We start from the raw sequence: 16,150 nt of genomic DNA on the forward strand, positions 1-16,150 counted from the left end.
TTCTTTATGATTTTCTGTTTTGTTTAAGATAATAAAAGCAGCAGCTTTAAATAACGAAAGAATATGGAAAATATGGTATTTGGGGTAAAAAGCGCCCATGCTGTTGGGGCTAAAAGGCACAATAATTAACATGATAATTCATAGAAGGACTTTTCCATTTGTTGATATGACATTGTTAGATTCAGATGGTAAATATCATGTATTATGCTGGGTGTCCATCTTAGAGATAATCACCATGTTTAGAATGAAATAATCATATTTAAAAACAACTGTAAATCTATATTCAATTATTATTGGATCTCCTTCAATGCTTTCAGAATCTTTACATTTTAAAACGATTGTTTTTGTATTTTATAATATATGTTTTATATTAACATATTTTAATGACAGTATATTTATTGAACAAAATGTAAATCTTTTATTTATCGAAATAAGCAGAAAATAGTACAAACTTGGCTAAAGTGATTGTTTTTAAAGTTTGGCTTTCTAAAACAAACTTGTAATTTAGACAGTATACCAAAAAAAAAAAAAAAAAAAAAAAAAAGAGGGTTGAGTCCCCTTTAAAGTTCAGGTACAAGATTTTTTTCTGACTTAAGTTGAACTCTCAAAACTGCATTAGATAGAAGAATTTAATCTATAAATATCATTTTGTGGACTTCATATCGAGATATTATCCTATCGTCAGATTTTTATATCATTACACCCCTACTAATTATGCCTATTTTTCTCTTTTTTCTCAAAATTTTAGACATATTTCTTCAAACTGAGTTCACATAAAATTATAAATATTATAAATTAGTGTTCACGATTAATCGCATCCAAAATAAAAGTTTTTGTTTATATAATATCTTCTGTGTCTATTTATGTACACACACACACACGTACAGTATATATTTATATTCATATAATCTGTATTATATATATTTTTTATATAAAATATATAAACAACATTTTTTTTAATGATATACATGCATGTGTGTGTGTGTGTGTGTGTATATATATATATATATATATATATATGCTACATAAATATAAATACACACGGCACACACACATATTATGTAAACAAAAACCTTTATTTTGGAAACGAATAATCGTGAATAATCATTTGACAGCACTATTATAAATGCACGTTTACATCTCACAACACTAACTATCAATGTGTATGATAAGTTCATGGGGATTCACACTAAAAAAACTATGCATTTTACAAAAATTTAGTTGAATTTTAAGAAACACAGTTAAATATAATTCAGTTTTACTCAGTTTCTATTTGCTTGAATTCACATTTGCTTTACAATTCCGCATCCTGTTTTCGTCCTCAGATGAAAGTCAGGAATCGATTTAGAATACAAAGGACAGTCTCAAATCATTTCTAATGGCACACAGCCCTGGCTTTATGTGAACAGAAAAAAAAATAAAAATCATAACTTGCTCCTTATGTAAGTTGTCACTCAGTAAGACACACATACACTGTGCTTCAGACGCTGGAGTTTTGTCCAGTACATTGTGTACTGTACTGACGAGTCCAACACAGGAGACAGAGGGGATGAGGACAGAGAACAAGGATGGACGGGTTGATATGTGGAATACATAATGACCCTTAACATGTGGATTCAGACTCGAGGCAAGAGTAAGAGGGGAAGTTAAAAAATGAAAAGACTTTCATAAAACAACATCTTTGGCTTCTTATTGATTTTTGTTGACAGTTCAATATACAATCCGACTTTACACCAGACGTGGAACATTCAAGCTGATAAACCCATGAAACATGCTGGACTATAGATTGGAAGTACTAAAGATAAGCCGTGACTGGAATCAATGGTTATGCTCAGAATAGCATACTACAGTTTTTCTGAAGTTTGCAGCATGAATATTGTGTATGAACATTTTTTGCATCAGCTATGACTTCTATGAATCCAAAGAGTTCTCTTTTTCCAGTTCAATTCTGTGGAAGTATTTGGCAGTCCGATCAAATAATCAAACACGACACGTTAAAAATCGTTACTGATATTATGTGAGAACTGCGCATGCGCAGTAATCTGCTCTCCCTTTCACTACACCGCCGCTCCTGACCAATAGGCGGCAATAAAACGCCTAGTCTCCTATTAAAATCACCACAAAAGAATTTACTCCATTCTGTTTTCAAAGTGCCCTAGCCATCTATTATCCTGCTATGCTAAAATTTTATAGTAATGCTCAATAACTATGTCTACGGCCTCTAAGGTTGTCCTGGGATTGTCGATAGTGCTCACTATCAGCACCGTTGCAGGTGTTCATATCAAGCAGAACTGGGACAGGCAGGTAAAAACAAATCACTCTTGCTCCATTAGCCTAGATGAACACCATGCCTCTATGAGGCACTATTATTCATGTATTCATACTTGCTTACCTGTAGTGTACAGTCTGCATGCTACCAAAACAAGTAATGACGTGTAAGAGAATCTGTTTTACTGTCGTTATCTAATGCATCAAGTCTAATCGTACAAAAACATACTATTTTAATATATTAACGGTAGTTACTGTGTTATTAAATGTTTTGTTCGGGGAAAGATGACGTCTATTTGACGTTTATTTGAACCCTGACAGTTGCATTTTGTAAGCGTGTTCAAGCTACTGTTTATAACAAATAGCGTTACCGTTTTTTTTTTTTTTTTTTTTTGTTTTTTTTGTTTTTTGTTATAGATACTTACCATGGTAGTGAGGAGCTGTATCTTTGATATTAGTTTAAATATGTCGTCTGAGTTTGTATAAAATGTGGAGTATTTATTTGTTAACACATCTGTCACATTCGCAGAGTCTGCGTGAAGGGGTTCTGCGGGATCTGGAGCGCGTGGAGCGGAAGCGCGAGAACCTGCGCGCTCTCGAGGAGCAGATCCAGCTGACGAGACAGCTCGTGAACGAGCGCGACAGACGAGAGGCTGAAACGGCGGGACCAAACAGTTCATAACGCGAATAGTTAGACTGGTACAACAAATTATTCTTACTTACGACTAACAGTTACAGTTGTACAACTAATACTCGGGTTTCTCTTACGTCTTTGGTAACTGAAATACAGTGGTTATAGTTTCAACAATAGTAAACTCTGGTAATTAATGAATTAATTAGTCAAAACTGCGCACAAAAGGTGCTTTTAATAATTGGCATTACAGTATTTACCATGGTTGTGTATCAATATTAATGTGTCTGTATACTAAGGTATCTCAAGGATGAAATGGGACAGATTTTTACTTGTCCAGCCACAAATAATAAATAAATAAATTCTATAGTTTTCTATGTTTTTTAATCTTCTATTCTTATTAAGTTATGACACCTACATTTTAGATACCAGTACAATTTTACAATGATTTATTCCAATATTCTATATTCCAGCTAGCCCAACTAATATACACTACCAGTCAAACATTTTTTTTTGGACAGTAATATTTTTAATGTTTCTTAAAGAAGTCTCTTCTGCTCACCAAGACTGTATTTATTTTATCCAAAATACAACAAAAGCAGTAATATTGTGAAATACCGTCACTATTTAAAATAACTGCTTTCTGTTTTAAAATGTAATTTATTCCTGTGATCAAAGCTAAAAAATTTTTAGCATCATTACTCCAGTCTTCAGTGTGACATGATCCTTCAGAAATCAGCATTTATCTGAACGCTAAATTATACACTATACCATTCAAAAGCTTGGAGTCAAATGAATTAATTTTTCTTTTTCTGGGGGAAAGAAATTATAGAAATTAATACTTTTATTTAGCAAGGATGCTTTAAATTTTTCATCAAAAGTGATGAAAAAGACATTAATAATGTTACAAAAGATTTCTATTTCAGATAAATGCTGTTTTTCTGAACTTTCTATTTATCAAAGAAACTTGAAAAAAATCTGCTCAGCTGTTTTCAATATAATAATAATAATTGTTTTTGAGCAGCAAATCAGAATATTAGATTGATTTCTGAAGAATCATGTGACTGGAGTAATGATGCAAAAAATCAGCTTCGAAATCACAGGAATAAATTACATTTTTATTTCTTTTTAGATTTATTTTTGGTATTTTTATGCCTTTATTTAGATAGGACAGTGTAGCTGGACAGGAAGCGAAGTGGGAGAGAGAGAGAGAAGGGGGATTCGAACTTGGGACGCCCGCAGTGCAACGGCGCTATATGTTGGCGTGGTAACAACGAGGCTATCGGCGCAGACATAAATTACATTTTAAAATATATTCAAATAGAAAGCAGTTATTCTAAATAGTAAAAAAAATATTACACATTTTACTGTTTTTGTTGTACTTTGGATCAAATATGCCTTTGTGAGCAGAAGAGACTTCTTTAAAAAACATTAAAAATCTTACTGTTCAAAACCTTTTGACTGGTAGAGTAAAGTTCAAACATTTTAAAGACAAGTAAACACTAATAAAATAAGAAGAAATAAACAACAACAAATAGCAGTGGTTCTCAACTCCAGTCCTCGGGGTCCACTGCTCTGTACATTTTGTATGTTTCTGAATCTGACACACTCAGTCCAGTTCATGGATCTTTCTCCTAACGAGCTGATGATCTGAATCAGGTGTGGTAAATGAGGGATACATACAAAATGTGGTAAGAAAATATAGTACTACATCTGCCATGTTGTCACAGTCACATATCTTATCTACTAGATTGAAAAATGGACAGTGGGGACCAGAGGGGTCTTGCTGCACAGGACGATGAGACCATGTGCACATCAGCCTCTGAGGGTCTGGAGGAGGGCGAGGTGGAGGGAGAAACTCTCCTCATTGTGGAATCAGAGGACCAGGCGTCTGTGGATCTGTCTCACGACCAGAGCGGAGACTCTCTGAACAGCGACGTCGGGGAGGACGGAGAGGGAAGCTGGAACGAGGACATGTCGTTCTACTGCGACAAGTGCCACAAATGGATCCCGGCCGGTGAGAAGACCAGTGACAGAGGACGACACATTTGATACGTTCTTATGTTACCAGATTAAGATGTGATGATGTGATGCATTTGTTCACCCAATAAAGACTGATCTGAAAAAGTGCCTTGTCTCAGAGCTGTCTTTCTTTTCTTTCTCCTTGTATGGTTCAGCCCAGCTACGTGGAGAGCAGCCAAGCTATCTGAAAGGAGACAACTTTTTCAAGTTCACCTGCTCGGACTGCGCAGAAGATGGGAAGGAGAGTTTTGAGCGGATGAGGCTGACCTGGCAGCAGGTATTTCATCGGAAACAATTAAAATAAATGAAACCATATTTAGTTAGGTAGACAAAAGTATCTGAGGGAACATTTCGGCATCTGTTCTTGAAGAAAATCTGCTTTACAAACATTACAAAATTGGTAATCTCATGTTATCCAATTAAAGAGTTTTGATGTGATTTAGTTCTGTTTTCTGACAAGAAAAAGTCTCTAAATTGTTTGATTTTATGCTTATAGGTGGTGATGTTGGCCATGTATAACCTGTCTTTAGAGGGCACTGGACGACAAGGTTATTTCAGATGGAAGGAAGATATTTGTGCATTTATTAGTCGGCACTGGACCTTCCTACTTGGATCTAGGTGAGATTGAGTATCAAAAATCTTATATTTTGTTTTAGAGTCACTCTAAAGTAAAGACAAATGAGTATGTTTTATGATCATACACTCTCAGAAAGAAGACGTCCACGTGGTGGAGCACCGTTGCAGGGTGTCTGTCTGTCGGCAGCCCAACGTTTTTCCGTTCAGGAGCGCAGGAGTTTGGAGAACCCGGCTGGTGGAAGCTAGTCCAGAACCGGCCACCGACTCTACGGCCAGAGGGCGAGAAAAGTTCTGCAGCTTCACTCAAAGCTAAAGGTAGTAGTAATTTACATCAGAATGAATGTTCGTCCGTTCAGCATGTTTTGAGCAGTGGTTTACTGATGTAGTTTTTTTTTTTTTTTTTAATTCATGTTGAAGTCAAAATGTTATGGAAGCCAGCTTCTGCCACTAAATAAAAAAGGTAATTGTGAGTTATATCTCACAATCCAGACTATTTTTTCACAATTGCAAGATTACATATAGCAATTCTGACTTTTTTTTCCTCAGAATTGTGAGATATACAGTACTGTGCAAAAGTTTTAGGCCACTAGTATTTTCACCAGCTAAAAAATGGTTTAAAGTAAGTTATTTCTATCTTTTGCTGTAGTGTGTCAGTAAAAAAATATCGGTTTACGTTTCCAAACATTCTGTTTGCCATTAATTGTAATAATCTAGTGAGATTTTTGTTTGCAGAAGGAGTCTGACAACAGCCAGTGCTCCACACAGAGATCTGATCTCATCTGTCTGGAATGACATGAAGACACGGAACAAACTGAAACAGAGTAAATCCAGAAGAACTGTGGCAACGTCTCCAAGATGCTTCAAGACACCTACCTGCAAAGCTACCTGAAAAAATTTGCGCAAGTGCACCTAGGGCAAAAGCTGCTGTAAACGCAAAGAATGTTGAACCAAATGTTGATTTCATTTAGTTAATAGAAGGTAATTGATAAAGAAAATCTATTTATGACAGCATCCTCATTTTACAGCATTTTTACACAAGTGCCTAAAACTTTTAACAGTGCTGCAGCTTTGCAGGTAGGTTTCTTGAAGCATCCTGGAGACTTTGTGACAGTTCTCCTGGGTTTAGTCTGTCTGAGTTTGTTCTGTTTCTTCATGTCATTCCAGACAGACTGGATGATGATGAGATCAGATCTCTGTGCAGAGCACTCGCTGGTGTCAGACTCCTTGTGCAAACAAAAATCTCACTGGATTATTATGATTAATGGCAAAATGAATGTTTGGAAATGTAATCTGATATTTCCTACTGACACACTACAACAAAAGACAGACTTTAACTGACTTTAAACCATTTTTTAGCTGATGAAAATACTAGTGGCCTAAGACTTTTGCACAGTACTGTAAATTTGCAAAAATAGAATTGTACAATATAAACTCAACTGCGAGATGTAAAGTCAGAATTGTAGGATATAAACTAGCAATTGTGAAAAATAAAGTCAGAATTGTGTGTTATAAACTTCACAGTTGTAAGTTATGGAGTCAGAATTACGAGATATAAACTCACAATTCTGACTTTTTTTCTTAGAATTGCATGATATAAAGTCAGCAATTGTGAAAAATAACATAAAAATTGTGAGATAACTTGCAAATGCAAGTTATAAAGTCAAACTCACTTTTTTTGTTAAATTGCATGATATAAACTAGTTGTGAAAAATAAAGTCAGAATTATAAACTCACAGTTGTAAGTTATAAAGTCAAGATATAAACTCACAATTCTGACTTTTTTTGTTAGAATTGCATGATATAAACTAGCAATTGTGAAAAATAAAGTCAGAATTGTGAGATACAAACTCACAATTGTGAGTCATAAAGTCAGAATTACAAGATATAAACAATTTTGACTTTTTCTCAGTATTGCACAATATGAACTCGCAATTGCGAGAAATAAGGTCAGAATTGTGAGATACAAACTTGAAAATGCAAGTTATAAAGTCAGAATTATGAGATATGAACTCACAGTTCTGACTTTTTTGTTAGAATTGCATGATATAAACTAGCAATTGTGAAAAATAAAGTCAGAATTGCGTGTTATAAACTCGCAATTGCGAGTTATAAAGTCAGAATTACAAGATATAAACACAATTTTGACTTTTTTTCACAGAACTGCATGATGTGAACTAGCAACTGTCAGAAATGAAGTCAGAATTACAAGATATAAACTCACAATTCTGACTTTTTTCTCAGAATTACATGATATAAACTAGCAACTGTGAGAAATGAAGTCAGAATTGTGAGATAAACTCACAAATGTGCATTATAAATGTAGAATTATGAGATATAAACTCACAATTCTGACCTTTTTTTTCTCAGAATTGAATGATAAATTTGCATTTACCAGAAATGAAGTCAGAATTGTGAGATATAAACTCTCAAATGCAAGTTATAAAGTCAGAATTACGAGATAAAAACTCACAGTTCTGACTTTTATTCTCACAATTCTGCAATTGCGATAAAGTCCAATTTCAAGGGGGGAAAAAGACTGATGTGTTCTCAGAATTGCGAGTTTATATCTCACAAATCTGACTTAATAACCTGTAACTGCAAGTTTATATCACGCAATTCTGACTTCATTTCTCATTTTGTTTCTCACAACTCTGACTTTATAACTGCCAATTATGAAGTTAAAAATCATAATTTAAAAAAAAAAAAAAAAATCGCAATCACGATTGAAAATAGAATTCTGAGATAAAAAGACACAATTACCTTTTTTATTTTTTATTAATTGGCAGAAAGGGCTTCTATAAGACGTCATCCATATAGCGACAGAATTTTTAATATGAGATGTCTGTTTTTTAGCTCCTGTAGGTAAATAACTATGAGAAAACAAAATGCGGTAAATGGTAAAACTATTTGCGCTATAATCTAACGTGGCTGTAATTGCAACAAAACATTGAAATAGTGTAAAAAGAAATACCATTTTGCAACATAAATCAGCATAATGAACTGTTTTTGGGCAGCTAAAATAACTGGAAGCAAATTACCCTGGATCCCTCACAAATTCAAGTTACAAATGGTCTCTTGTGTTATTTATGTTAAAAATATATGTTAAAAATAAGGTGGATAGGAGAAAACCTAAAAAAATATTTATCTGCTAATTCATATCTGTGATTTTAAAATCTGCATCACAAGTAAAATGTGTTTTTGTAATGCTGTCCCTTCATTTCAAACGTAAATGTAACGTGTTGTTTTTCCAGCTGTGTCGAAGCCGTCCCTGGACCCCATAATCACCGTGGAGGGTTTAAGGAAGCGTGGAAGTCGGAATCCAGTGGAGAACGCCATGCAGCTGAAAGAAAAGCGTTCCCGAACACAAGAGGCTAAAGAGATCCGGCGTGCCCAAAAGGAAGCGGCCGGGTTTCTAGACCGCAGTGCCTCGTCTACACCTGTCAAACTGGGCAGTCGTGTGCGTCGCTCAGAGCCGTATCTGGAGAAGGGTGAAGTCATTGACTTTTCCTCTCTCAGCTCCTCAGACAGGACCCCCCTCACCTCTCCCTCCCCTTCCCCTTCACCTGATTTCTCCGCCCCTGGAACGCCCGCCTCACACTCTGCTACGCCCAGTCTGCTGTCAGAGGCCGATCTCATCCCGGATGTCATGCCTCCTCAGGCTCTGTTCCACGGTGAGTTGCTGCACTTGTTTAACTGAGCAAACACCTGTTTATGGTTACTTTTCTAAAAATACCAAGTAGCACATACAGTTGAGGTCAAAAGTTTACATCCCCCTTTCAGAATCGGCAAAATGTCCATACACAATTGCAAAATGCATGTTATTGTTTATTTAGTACTGACCTGATCAAGACATTTCACATAAAAGATGTTTACATATAGTCCACAAGAGAAAATAAGTTGAATTTATAAAAATGACCCTGTTCAAAAGTTTACATACACTTGATTCTTAATACTGTGTTGTTACCTGAATGATCTACAGCTGTGTTTTTGTTTAGTGATAGTTGTTCATGAGTCCCTTGTTTGTCCTGAACAGTTAAACTTCCTGCTGTTCTTCAGAAAAATCCTTCAGGATTTGGTTTTCAGCATTTTTGTGTATTTGAACCCTTTCCAACAATGACTGTATGGTTTTGAGATCCATCTTTTTACACTGAGGACAACTGAGAGACTCATATGCAACTATTACAGAAGGTTCAAACTCTCACTGGTACTTTAGAAGGAAAAACAATGCATTCAGAGGCGAGGGGTGAAAACTTTTGAAATTTGAAGGTCAGGGTAAATTTAACTTATTTTGTCGTCATGTAACTGCCTTCTGTAGCCTCTGAAGGGCAGTACTAAATTAAAAGAAAAGAAATTATACTTAGGCAAAATAAGAAAAATGTAAACATCTCCATTCTGTTCGAAAGTTTACACCTCTGGCTCTTAATGCATCGTTTTTCCTTCTGAAGCACCAGTGAGTGTTTGAACCTTCTGTAGTACCTGATAGACACTGAATGGGTAAAATACTAAAAATAAATAGATAAAATATTATTCATTTATTTTAAGTTGTTTTTTACAGTGTTCATGTATGTAAAAAATCTTAAATATCAATTTAATAGTCTTACTGTTACTTTGGATTTTTGTTTAAACCTGTGCATTTGGTTCAGTTTAGTATGGAAACCCCGTTTCTGGGGGGAAAAAAAAGGTAATTGTGACATTATTATTATTATTATTATTATTATTTTTTATTTTATTTTTTTTTTTTTTTTTTTTTTTTTTTTTTTTTTTCCAGCACAATTCTGACTTTTTTTTTCTCACAATTACGTGATATAAACCTGCAATTCTGACTTTTTTTCGTACAGTTGTGAGACATAAACTTGCAATTGTGAGTTTATATTTTGCAATTCAGACTTTTTTCTCACAATTGAGGCTTTTTTTCTTGCAATTGCAAGTTTATAGCTCGCAATTCTGACTTTTTTTTCACAATGGCACTTTTTTTCTTTCGCAATTGACCTTTTTTTCAGAATTGCTTGATATAACCTTGCAATTAAATTTTTTTCTCACAATCTCGCAATTCTGACTTTTTTTTTCTCACAATTGCAACTTTTTTCTCACAGTTCTGACTTTGTCCCACAATTGCATGATATAAACTTACAATTGCGAATCTTCTTGCAATGGCAAGTTTATATCTCACTTTTTCACACAATTGCGAGTTTATGTCTCGAGTTTATAAACTCACAATTGCTACTTTCTCACAATTCTGACTTTTTTTCTCAGTTGCGACTTTTTTCTTGAAATTGACTTTTTTTTCTCAGAATTGCATGTTATAATCTCAGAATTACAACTTTTTTTCTAGCTGTTGCAAGTTTGTATCTCAATACTCCAGAAGGAAAAACGATGCGTTAAGAGCAGGGGTGTGAAAACTCAAATTTGAAGATCATTGTAACTTTAACGTATTTTGTTGTCTGGGAAACATGTAATTATCTTCTGTAGCCTCTGAAAGGCAGTACTAAATTAAAAAATATGATATTTAGGCAAAATAAGAAAAATGTACACATCTCCATTCTGTTCAAAAGTTTGAGCCCTCTTATTTTGGTAAAATAATTTACATTTTGCAGATTCTGAAAGGAGGATGTAAACTTTTGACTGCAAATGTAGCAACATTCTTAAAACCAGAAGACGATAGCAAACAAATCCATCCAACATTCAACATATATGTCCATATTTGTTTTTTTTTGTTTTTTTTAAAAAGGTAAGACTTTATCACAGCGTCTTTTTTATTGACATTGATTGTATTACCTTCAATCAGATGATGAAGAATTGGATGCCGAGGGCGTTATTGACCCCGGGATGGAGTATATTCCCCCTCCCAGCATGCCTTTGGCCACCGGCACCATCATGGTCAGGAAAAAGATACGTCCAGCAGAGCTGATCAAACAAGAACTGGAGAGTGAAGACGAGGAGCGAGGTAGAGATGGTGAGGAAGACGAGGGCCAGGATGAAGGCTTGTTACCAGCAGGACGGGGGCGTGGCATTGAGCGGAGGAAGGTTCTCCAGGAGAAGGGCGAGGGCTGCGTGTCCTTGCCCACTCCGCGGTACACGTTCATCAGCCTTTACGAGGAACGCATGCTGCTCCACAGGCTGGAGGCGTGTCCGCAAGCGCTGGCCGTCACACCACAGGCCAAAAGACTGCATCGCAAGCTACTCGTGCGCCAGGCAAAAAGAGAGCGAGGGCTCCCCCTGCTGGACGTGGATCAGGCCGTAAGCGCTACGCTCAGTCTGGTGGGAGGCGTGTATGGGGCACAAGGGGGTTTGGCCAGCCACAGGACGAGTGGAGAAGAAAAATACAGAACCACCAGCCAAGACCTTCGTATACTTGATCGCTTTCAGGTAAGCCAGAAAAATACATGTATAGTATGTATTGTAACTTCTATTGAAGCTTGTTTAAAAAGTGTTTGTTGCTTTGTTCCTCAGTCAACAGTGACCGTAAGGAAAGGCTTCTATCAGCCCACAGTGTCGTTCTGGCACAGGCTGATGGGTTCTGATGCCTGCATGGATCAGACCATCAAGAGTCCCTACACGTCCAGAGTGCTCAAGCCGTACATCAGGTACACATTCTGAACATTTACTCAATTCTTACTATTACAAGATGATTTGATGCATCATGGAAAACCAGATTTTCATTTGATGGCAAATAGTAACAAGTCTGTTTCAAAATGAAGCAAATTTTATATATTTTAGGTTCGTAAAATGGATCTTTTACATACTTAAAATGTTAATTACTTTAGGAATTAAGTAACATAAATTGATGAGCAATTAGATTATAGAGAAATGAATCATTGCTTGTGTTGTTTTTATCAACGCTGAATAGATAAAATACTAAAAAAGTTTCATTGCAGTGTTCATGTATGTTAAAAATCTAAATACAATCAAATTAGTAGTCTAACTATTACCTTGGATTTTTTTTCTTAAACCTATGTATTTGGGTCAGTTGAGCCCGTTTCCGCCACTGAATAAAAATAAAACGTTTTTTTTTTTTTTTCTCACAAATCTGTATCATGCGATTCTGACTTTTTATTTCCCTAGAATTGTGAGATATAAACTCGCAATTGTGAATTATAAAATCAGAATTGCATGTTATAAACTAACAATTGCAACTTTTTTCTTGCAATTGCAAGTTTATATCTCACAGTTCAGTTTTTTTTCTCACAGTTGCAAATTTTTTGTGATTATGAATTTTTTTTTTGGAGAATTTTGAGATATCAACTAAAATTTGCAACTTTTTTCTTAGAATTTTGTGATATAAACTCATAATTGTGACTTTTTTTTTCTTGCAGTTGCGAGTTTATATCTTGCAATTCTGACTTTTTTCTCGCAATAGCAACTTTTTTAGGGATTCTGACTTTTTTCTCAGAATTTCGAGATATAAACTAACAATTGCGACTTTTTTCTAGCAATTGCGAGTTTATATCTCACAGTTGTTTTTTTTATTTCCTCACAGTTGTGACTTTTTTGTGACTTTCTCCATATTTCAAGATAAACAAACAATTACTATTTTCTTTCTTGCAATTGCTAGTTTCTCGCAATTCTGACATTTTTTCACAATTGAAACTTTTTTCTTAGAATTGCAAGATATAAACTTACCATTGCAACTTTTTTGCAATTGGCTTTTTCCTCAGAATTGCGTGATATACTCACAATCATGACTTTTTATTGCAATTGCGAGTTTATATATCGCAATTCTTATTTTATTTGCAAGATTATTAAATTAAGTATTGTATTTTTGAAATAACTTTTGTTTAAAAATGTGTTTATCTATAATAACCAGGGGTTTTACAGATACAAAAAACACTTAAAAATTGATCAACTCAGGAAAAAACGTGAACATACGACCAGCTGTTTACAAATCCATTGGTAACCCATATGTATGGGGTTTTTTTGTTTTGTTTTTTTTTAAAGATTTTTTTTTTTTTTGCCTTTTTACATTTAATTTGACAGGACAAAAGCTAGACAGGAAGTGAGAGAGGGGCGGGATCGGGAAAGAGTTTTTGGGACTCGGGACGCCCGAAGTGCAACGGCACTATGTCGCGCTGCCCACAAAGTTAATTTGGGGCTGACATGTATGTTTATAACATTATGTATTATTTTGTTTAGGAGAGACTATGAAAGCCGGCCTCTCAAGCTGCGTTTGCTCTCAGAAATCCGGGCGTATCCTCACAGGAAGGACCCGAATTGGGTTCCTGAAACTGATGCACCTATAGACTACTGCTATGTGCGGCCCAATCACATCCCTTCTGTCAACTCCATGTGCCAAGACATCTTCTGGCCTGGTAATCATCATTTTATCTTGTCAAACATAGATTTTGGGTGAAGTTTGGTCCTGTGGGAGTAATTCATTCTTCTGTATCAGGTATTGACCTATCAGAGTGCCTCCAGTACCCCGACTTCAGCGTGGTGGTGCTTTACAAGAAAGTTGTGATTGGTTTTGGCTTCATGGTGCCGGATGTGAAATACAACGAGGCCTACATCTCTTTCCTGCTGGTGCATCCGGAATGGAGGCGAGCTGGTATCGCCACGTTCATGATCTACCATCTCATTCAGGTGAGTTAAATATAAATAAACCACGTTGAGTTTGCTTCAGTTGATACAGGAATCTCTTCCCTGTCTTCTCTCTGTAGACCTGCATGGGAAAGGATGTGACCCTACATGTATCGGCGAGCAACCCTGCCATGCTGCTCTACCAGAAGTTCGGCTTCAAGACTGAGGAGTACATCCTGGATTTTTATGATAAATACTACCCGGTGGACAGCAAGGAGTGCAGGCACGCATTCTTCCTACGTTTGCGCCGCTGACGAGCCTACGCTTTGGGTTTTGTATATCATTGTGTAACTTTGTCGATATGCCAGTCTGGGAGTGTTAGTGTTATCAGAGTCATATTTGTTGCGTTATTTCCCGTTTGAAGATTTGGTTTAATGTTTAAACCAAAGCGAAGGATTTGTTTCTCTGTATACATACACCAGCATAACTCTCTTCCTTCTGCATAATAAACACAGCTAAATTAGTTTTTTTTGTAGTTTAAAAAAGTGTTTATTTTTACCACTTGTGTTTTGTTTTGTATTCACACAGTTGCTCTGATAAAAATGTTGCCACCGTTAATTAAATATAAAAATGTTTAATATTATTGTTGGCTCTTCTTTGTTAAAACTGCATTCCAGTTTGGTACTAATTTAAAAAGCTTTACACATATGTTGTTAACTATAGCAATGTGAATAAAGATTCTAAGTGTAAAACAATAGCAGAGTCAACACCACAATGTAAAACCACAGAGGAACAATATCGTTGGAATCACCTTGAAAATGATTTTTCCAGCTGATGAATGATGGCGTAAACTGCCTTAGGAAATACTTTTTGTTTTTGTAAAGAATCATTTTACATGAGGTGAAAGCTACTCATAATAGTTCTTTAAAAAGAGCTCAGATAGCAAGAACTTTTGGGCCAAATGTGGCCAATAGCTGGCACATATGGTTTAGATATGGCATGGCTGAACAGATATGGGCCAGATTGTTACCATATTTGTTTTGCCGTAAGTTTAGAATTTGCGGGAAGTTATTGCTTGGTTCCCCGCTCCTTTTGAGGTATATGGTCCAAATAAAAACAGCTATGGCTGACATTGGTAAACATCGACTTCTGGCTAACATTTGGATTACACTTGGAAAACACATCACGTAACGTTTGGCTGATGTCTGGCAAGCCACGCCTCGGTTGCTACGACTACCGCGCCAATTTGACCGAAAGGCGGCAACTCCCTCACGGATTTTCCGTCACACAAGTGCTTCAGGTAAATGATATTTTGGCATTTTAAAGTAATTTTATTTGAATATTTATGATTATGTGTCAGCATTTGTAGTTATGATGTTTAGTTATTAAAGGTCTGACGATAGAAAGCCCAACACGCGACCAAAAACGCGTGTAAACACAACCCAGCTTTGAAAGATTTGACGGAGGAAATCCTTAGTAGTGATTCCCAAGTTGCTGCTTTTTTTCTTGGACAGGTAAGGGAATGATTTATTGGGTGGACCGCTCTGTAAAACTCACTGCTATCAGTGTAATTTACATGAAACTCATAGGACGAATTTACTGTTGCTAAATTCAGTCATTTCGATCATTCGGGATTTCGCGCAAGGGTAAAAAAAAATGTCCATAGATTTCGCAACGGCTTCAGGATGTTTATGCAGATTTGCTGTCTTGACCAACAGACAATTCCATTGTTACCCTATTAACAGTAGACAATTGCCCTTTTTTGAATGCACCTCAACACCACTGCAAATCTGAGTTCATATCTGTATCAAAAATCAGTATAGTGGGTTTGCACTTAAGTCACGGTTTGTTCACTCGGATGTGCAGCCATATTGGAGATACTTGGATGTGAGCTACAGTATTCATTGTGCGGTTAATGTACTACTGAATCTGTTGTTCTGCTAATTTATGCTGTCTAAACCATGGGGAAAAACGTGGAAGTTGTTAAATCAAATAGAGAAGTTCTGTTCCAGAACAAAAATTTGCAGATAATTTACTCACTCCTTGTCATCCAAGATGTTCATGTCTTTTTTTCTTTATTCGTAAAGAAATTTGTTTTCTGAGGAAAAATTTCAGGATTTCTCTCCATATAGTGGACTT

At 35.8% G+C, this 16,150-nt stretch overlaps 2 protein-coding genes across 2 annotated transcripts; both read left to right on the forward strand.

Moving 5' to 3' along the window:
- Nucleotides 1–2,105: 2,105 nt before the first annotated feature.
- Nucleotides 2,106–2,950, forward strand: LOC127153505 (protein PET117 homolog, mitochondrial). The gene is made up of 2 exons (XM_051094580.1): nt 2,106–2,304; nt 2,798–2,950. The coding sequence occupies exons 1-2, from the start codon at nt 2,209–2,211 to the stop codon at nt 2,948–2,950; spliced, it is 249 nt and encodes an 82-aa protein (XP_050950537.1). The 5' UTR covers nt 2,106–2,208.
- A 1,707-nt stretch (nt 2,951–4,657) lies between these two features.
- Nucleotides 4,658–14,654, forward strand: kat14 (lysine acetyltransferase 14). Its single transcript, XM_051094579.1, has 10 exons — nt 4,658–4,916; nt 5,077–5,198; nt 5,418–5,539; nt 5,631–5,812; nt 8,749–9,168; nt 11,283–11,863; nt 11,948–12,081; nt 13,628–13,803; nt 13,884–14,074; nt 14,152–14,654. The coding sequence occupies exons 1-10, from the start codon at nt 4,658–4,660 to the stop codon at nt 14,323–14,325; spliced, it is 2,361 nt and encodes a 786-aa protein (XP_050950536.1). The 3' UTR covers nt 14,326–14,654.
- The last annotated feature ends 1,496 nt before the right edge of the window (nt 14,655–16,150 follow it).

The sequence above is a fragment of the Labeo rohita genome, chromosome 22 (genome assembly GCF_022985175.1).
Source record: "Labeo rohita strain BAU-BD-2019 chromosome 22, IGBB_LRoh.1.0, whole genome shotgun sequence".
Taxonomy (NCBI): Eukaryota; Metazoa; Chordata; class Actinopteri; order Cypriniformes; family Cyprinidae; genus Labeo; species Labeo rohita.

Excerpts from the sequence above, each read along its gene's own strand:
- LOC127153505 (XM_051094580.1), top strand. The coding sequence starts at position 2,209 with ATGTCTACGGCCTCTAAGGTTGTCCTGGGATTGTCGATAGTGCTCACT. Across the intron at positions 2,305-2,797 it reads AGCAGAACTGGGACAGGCAG|AGTCTGCGTGAAGGGGTTCT; the intron begins GTAAAAACAAAT and ends TCACATTCGCAG.
- kat14 (XM_051094579.1), top strand. The coding sequence starts at position 4,658 with ATGGACAGTGGGGACCAGAGGGGTCTTGCTGCACAGGACGATGAGACC. Across the intron at positions 4,917-5,076 it reads CCACAAATGGATCCCGGCCG|CCCAGCTACGTGGAGAGCAG; the intron begins GTGAGAAGACCA and ends TGTATGGTTCAG. Across the intron at positions 12,082-13,627 it reads GTGCTCAAGCCGTACATCAG|GAGAGACTATGAAAGCCGGC; the intron begins GTACACATTCTG and ends TATTTTGTTTAG.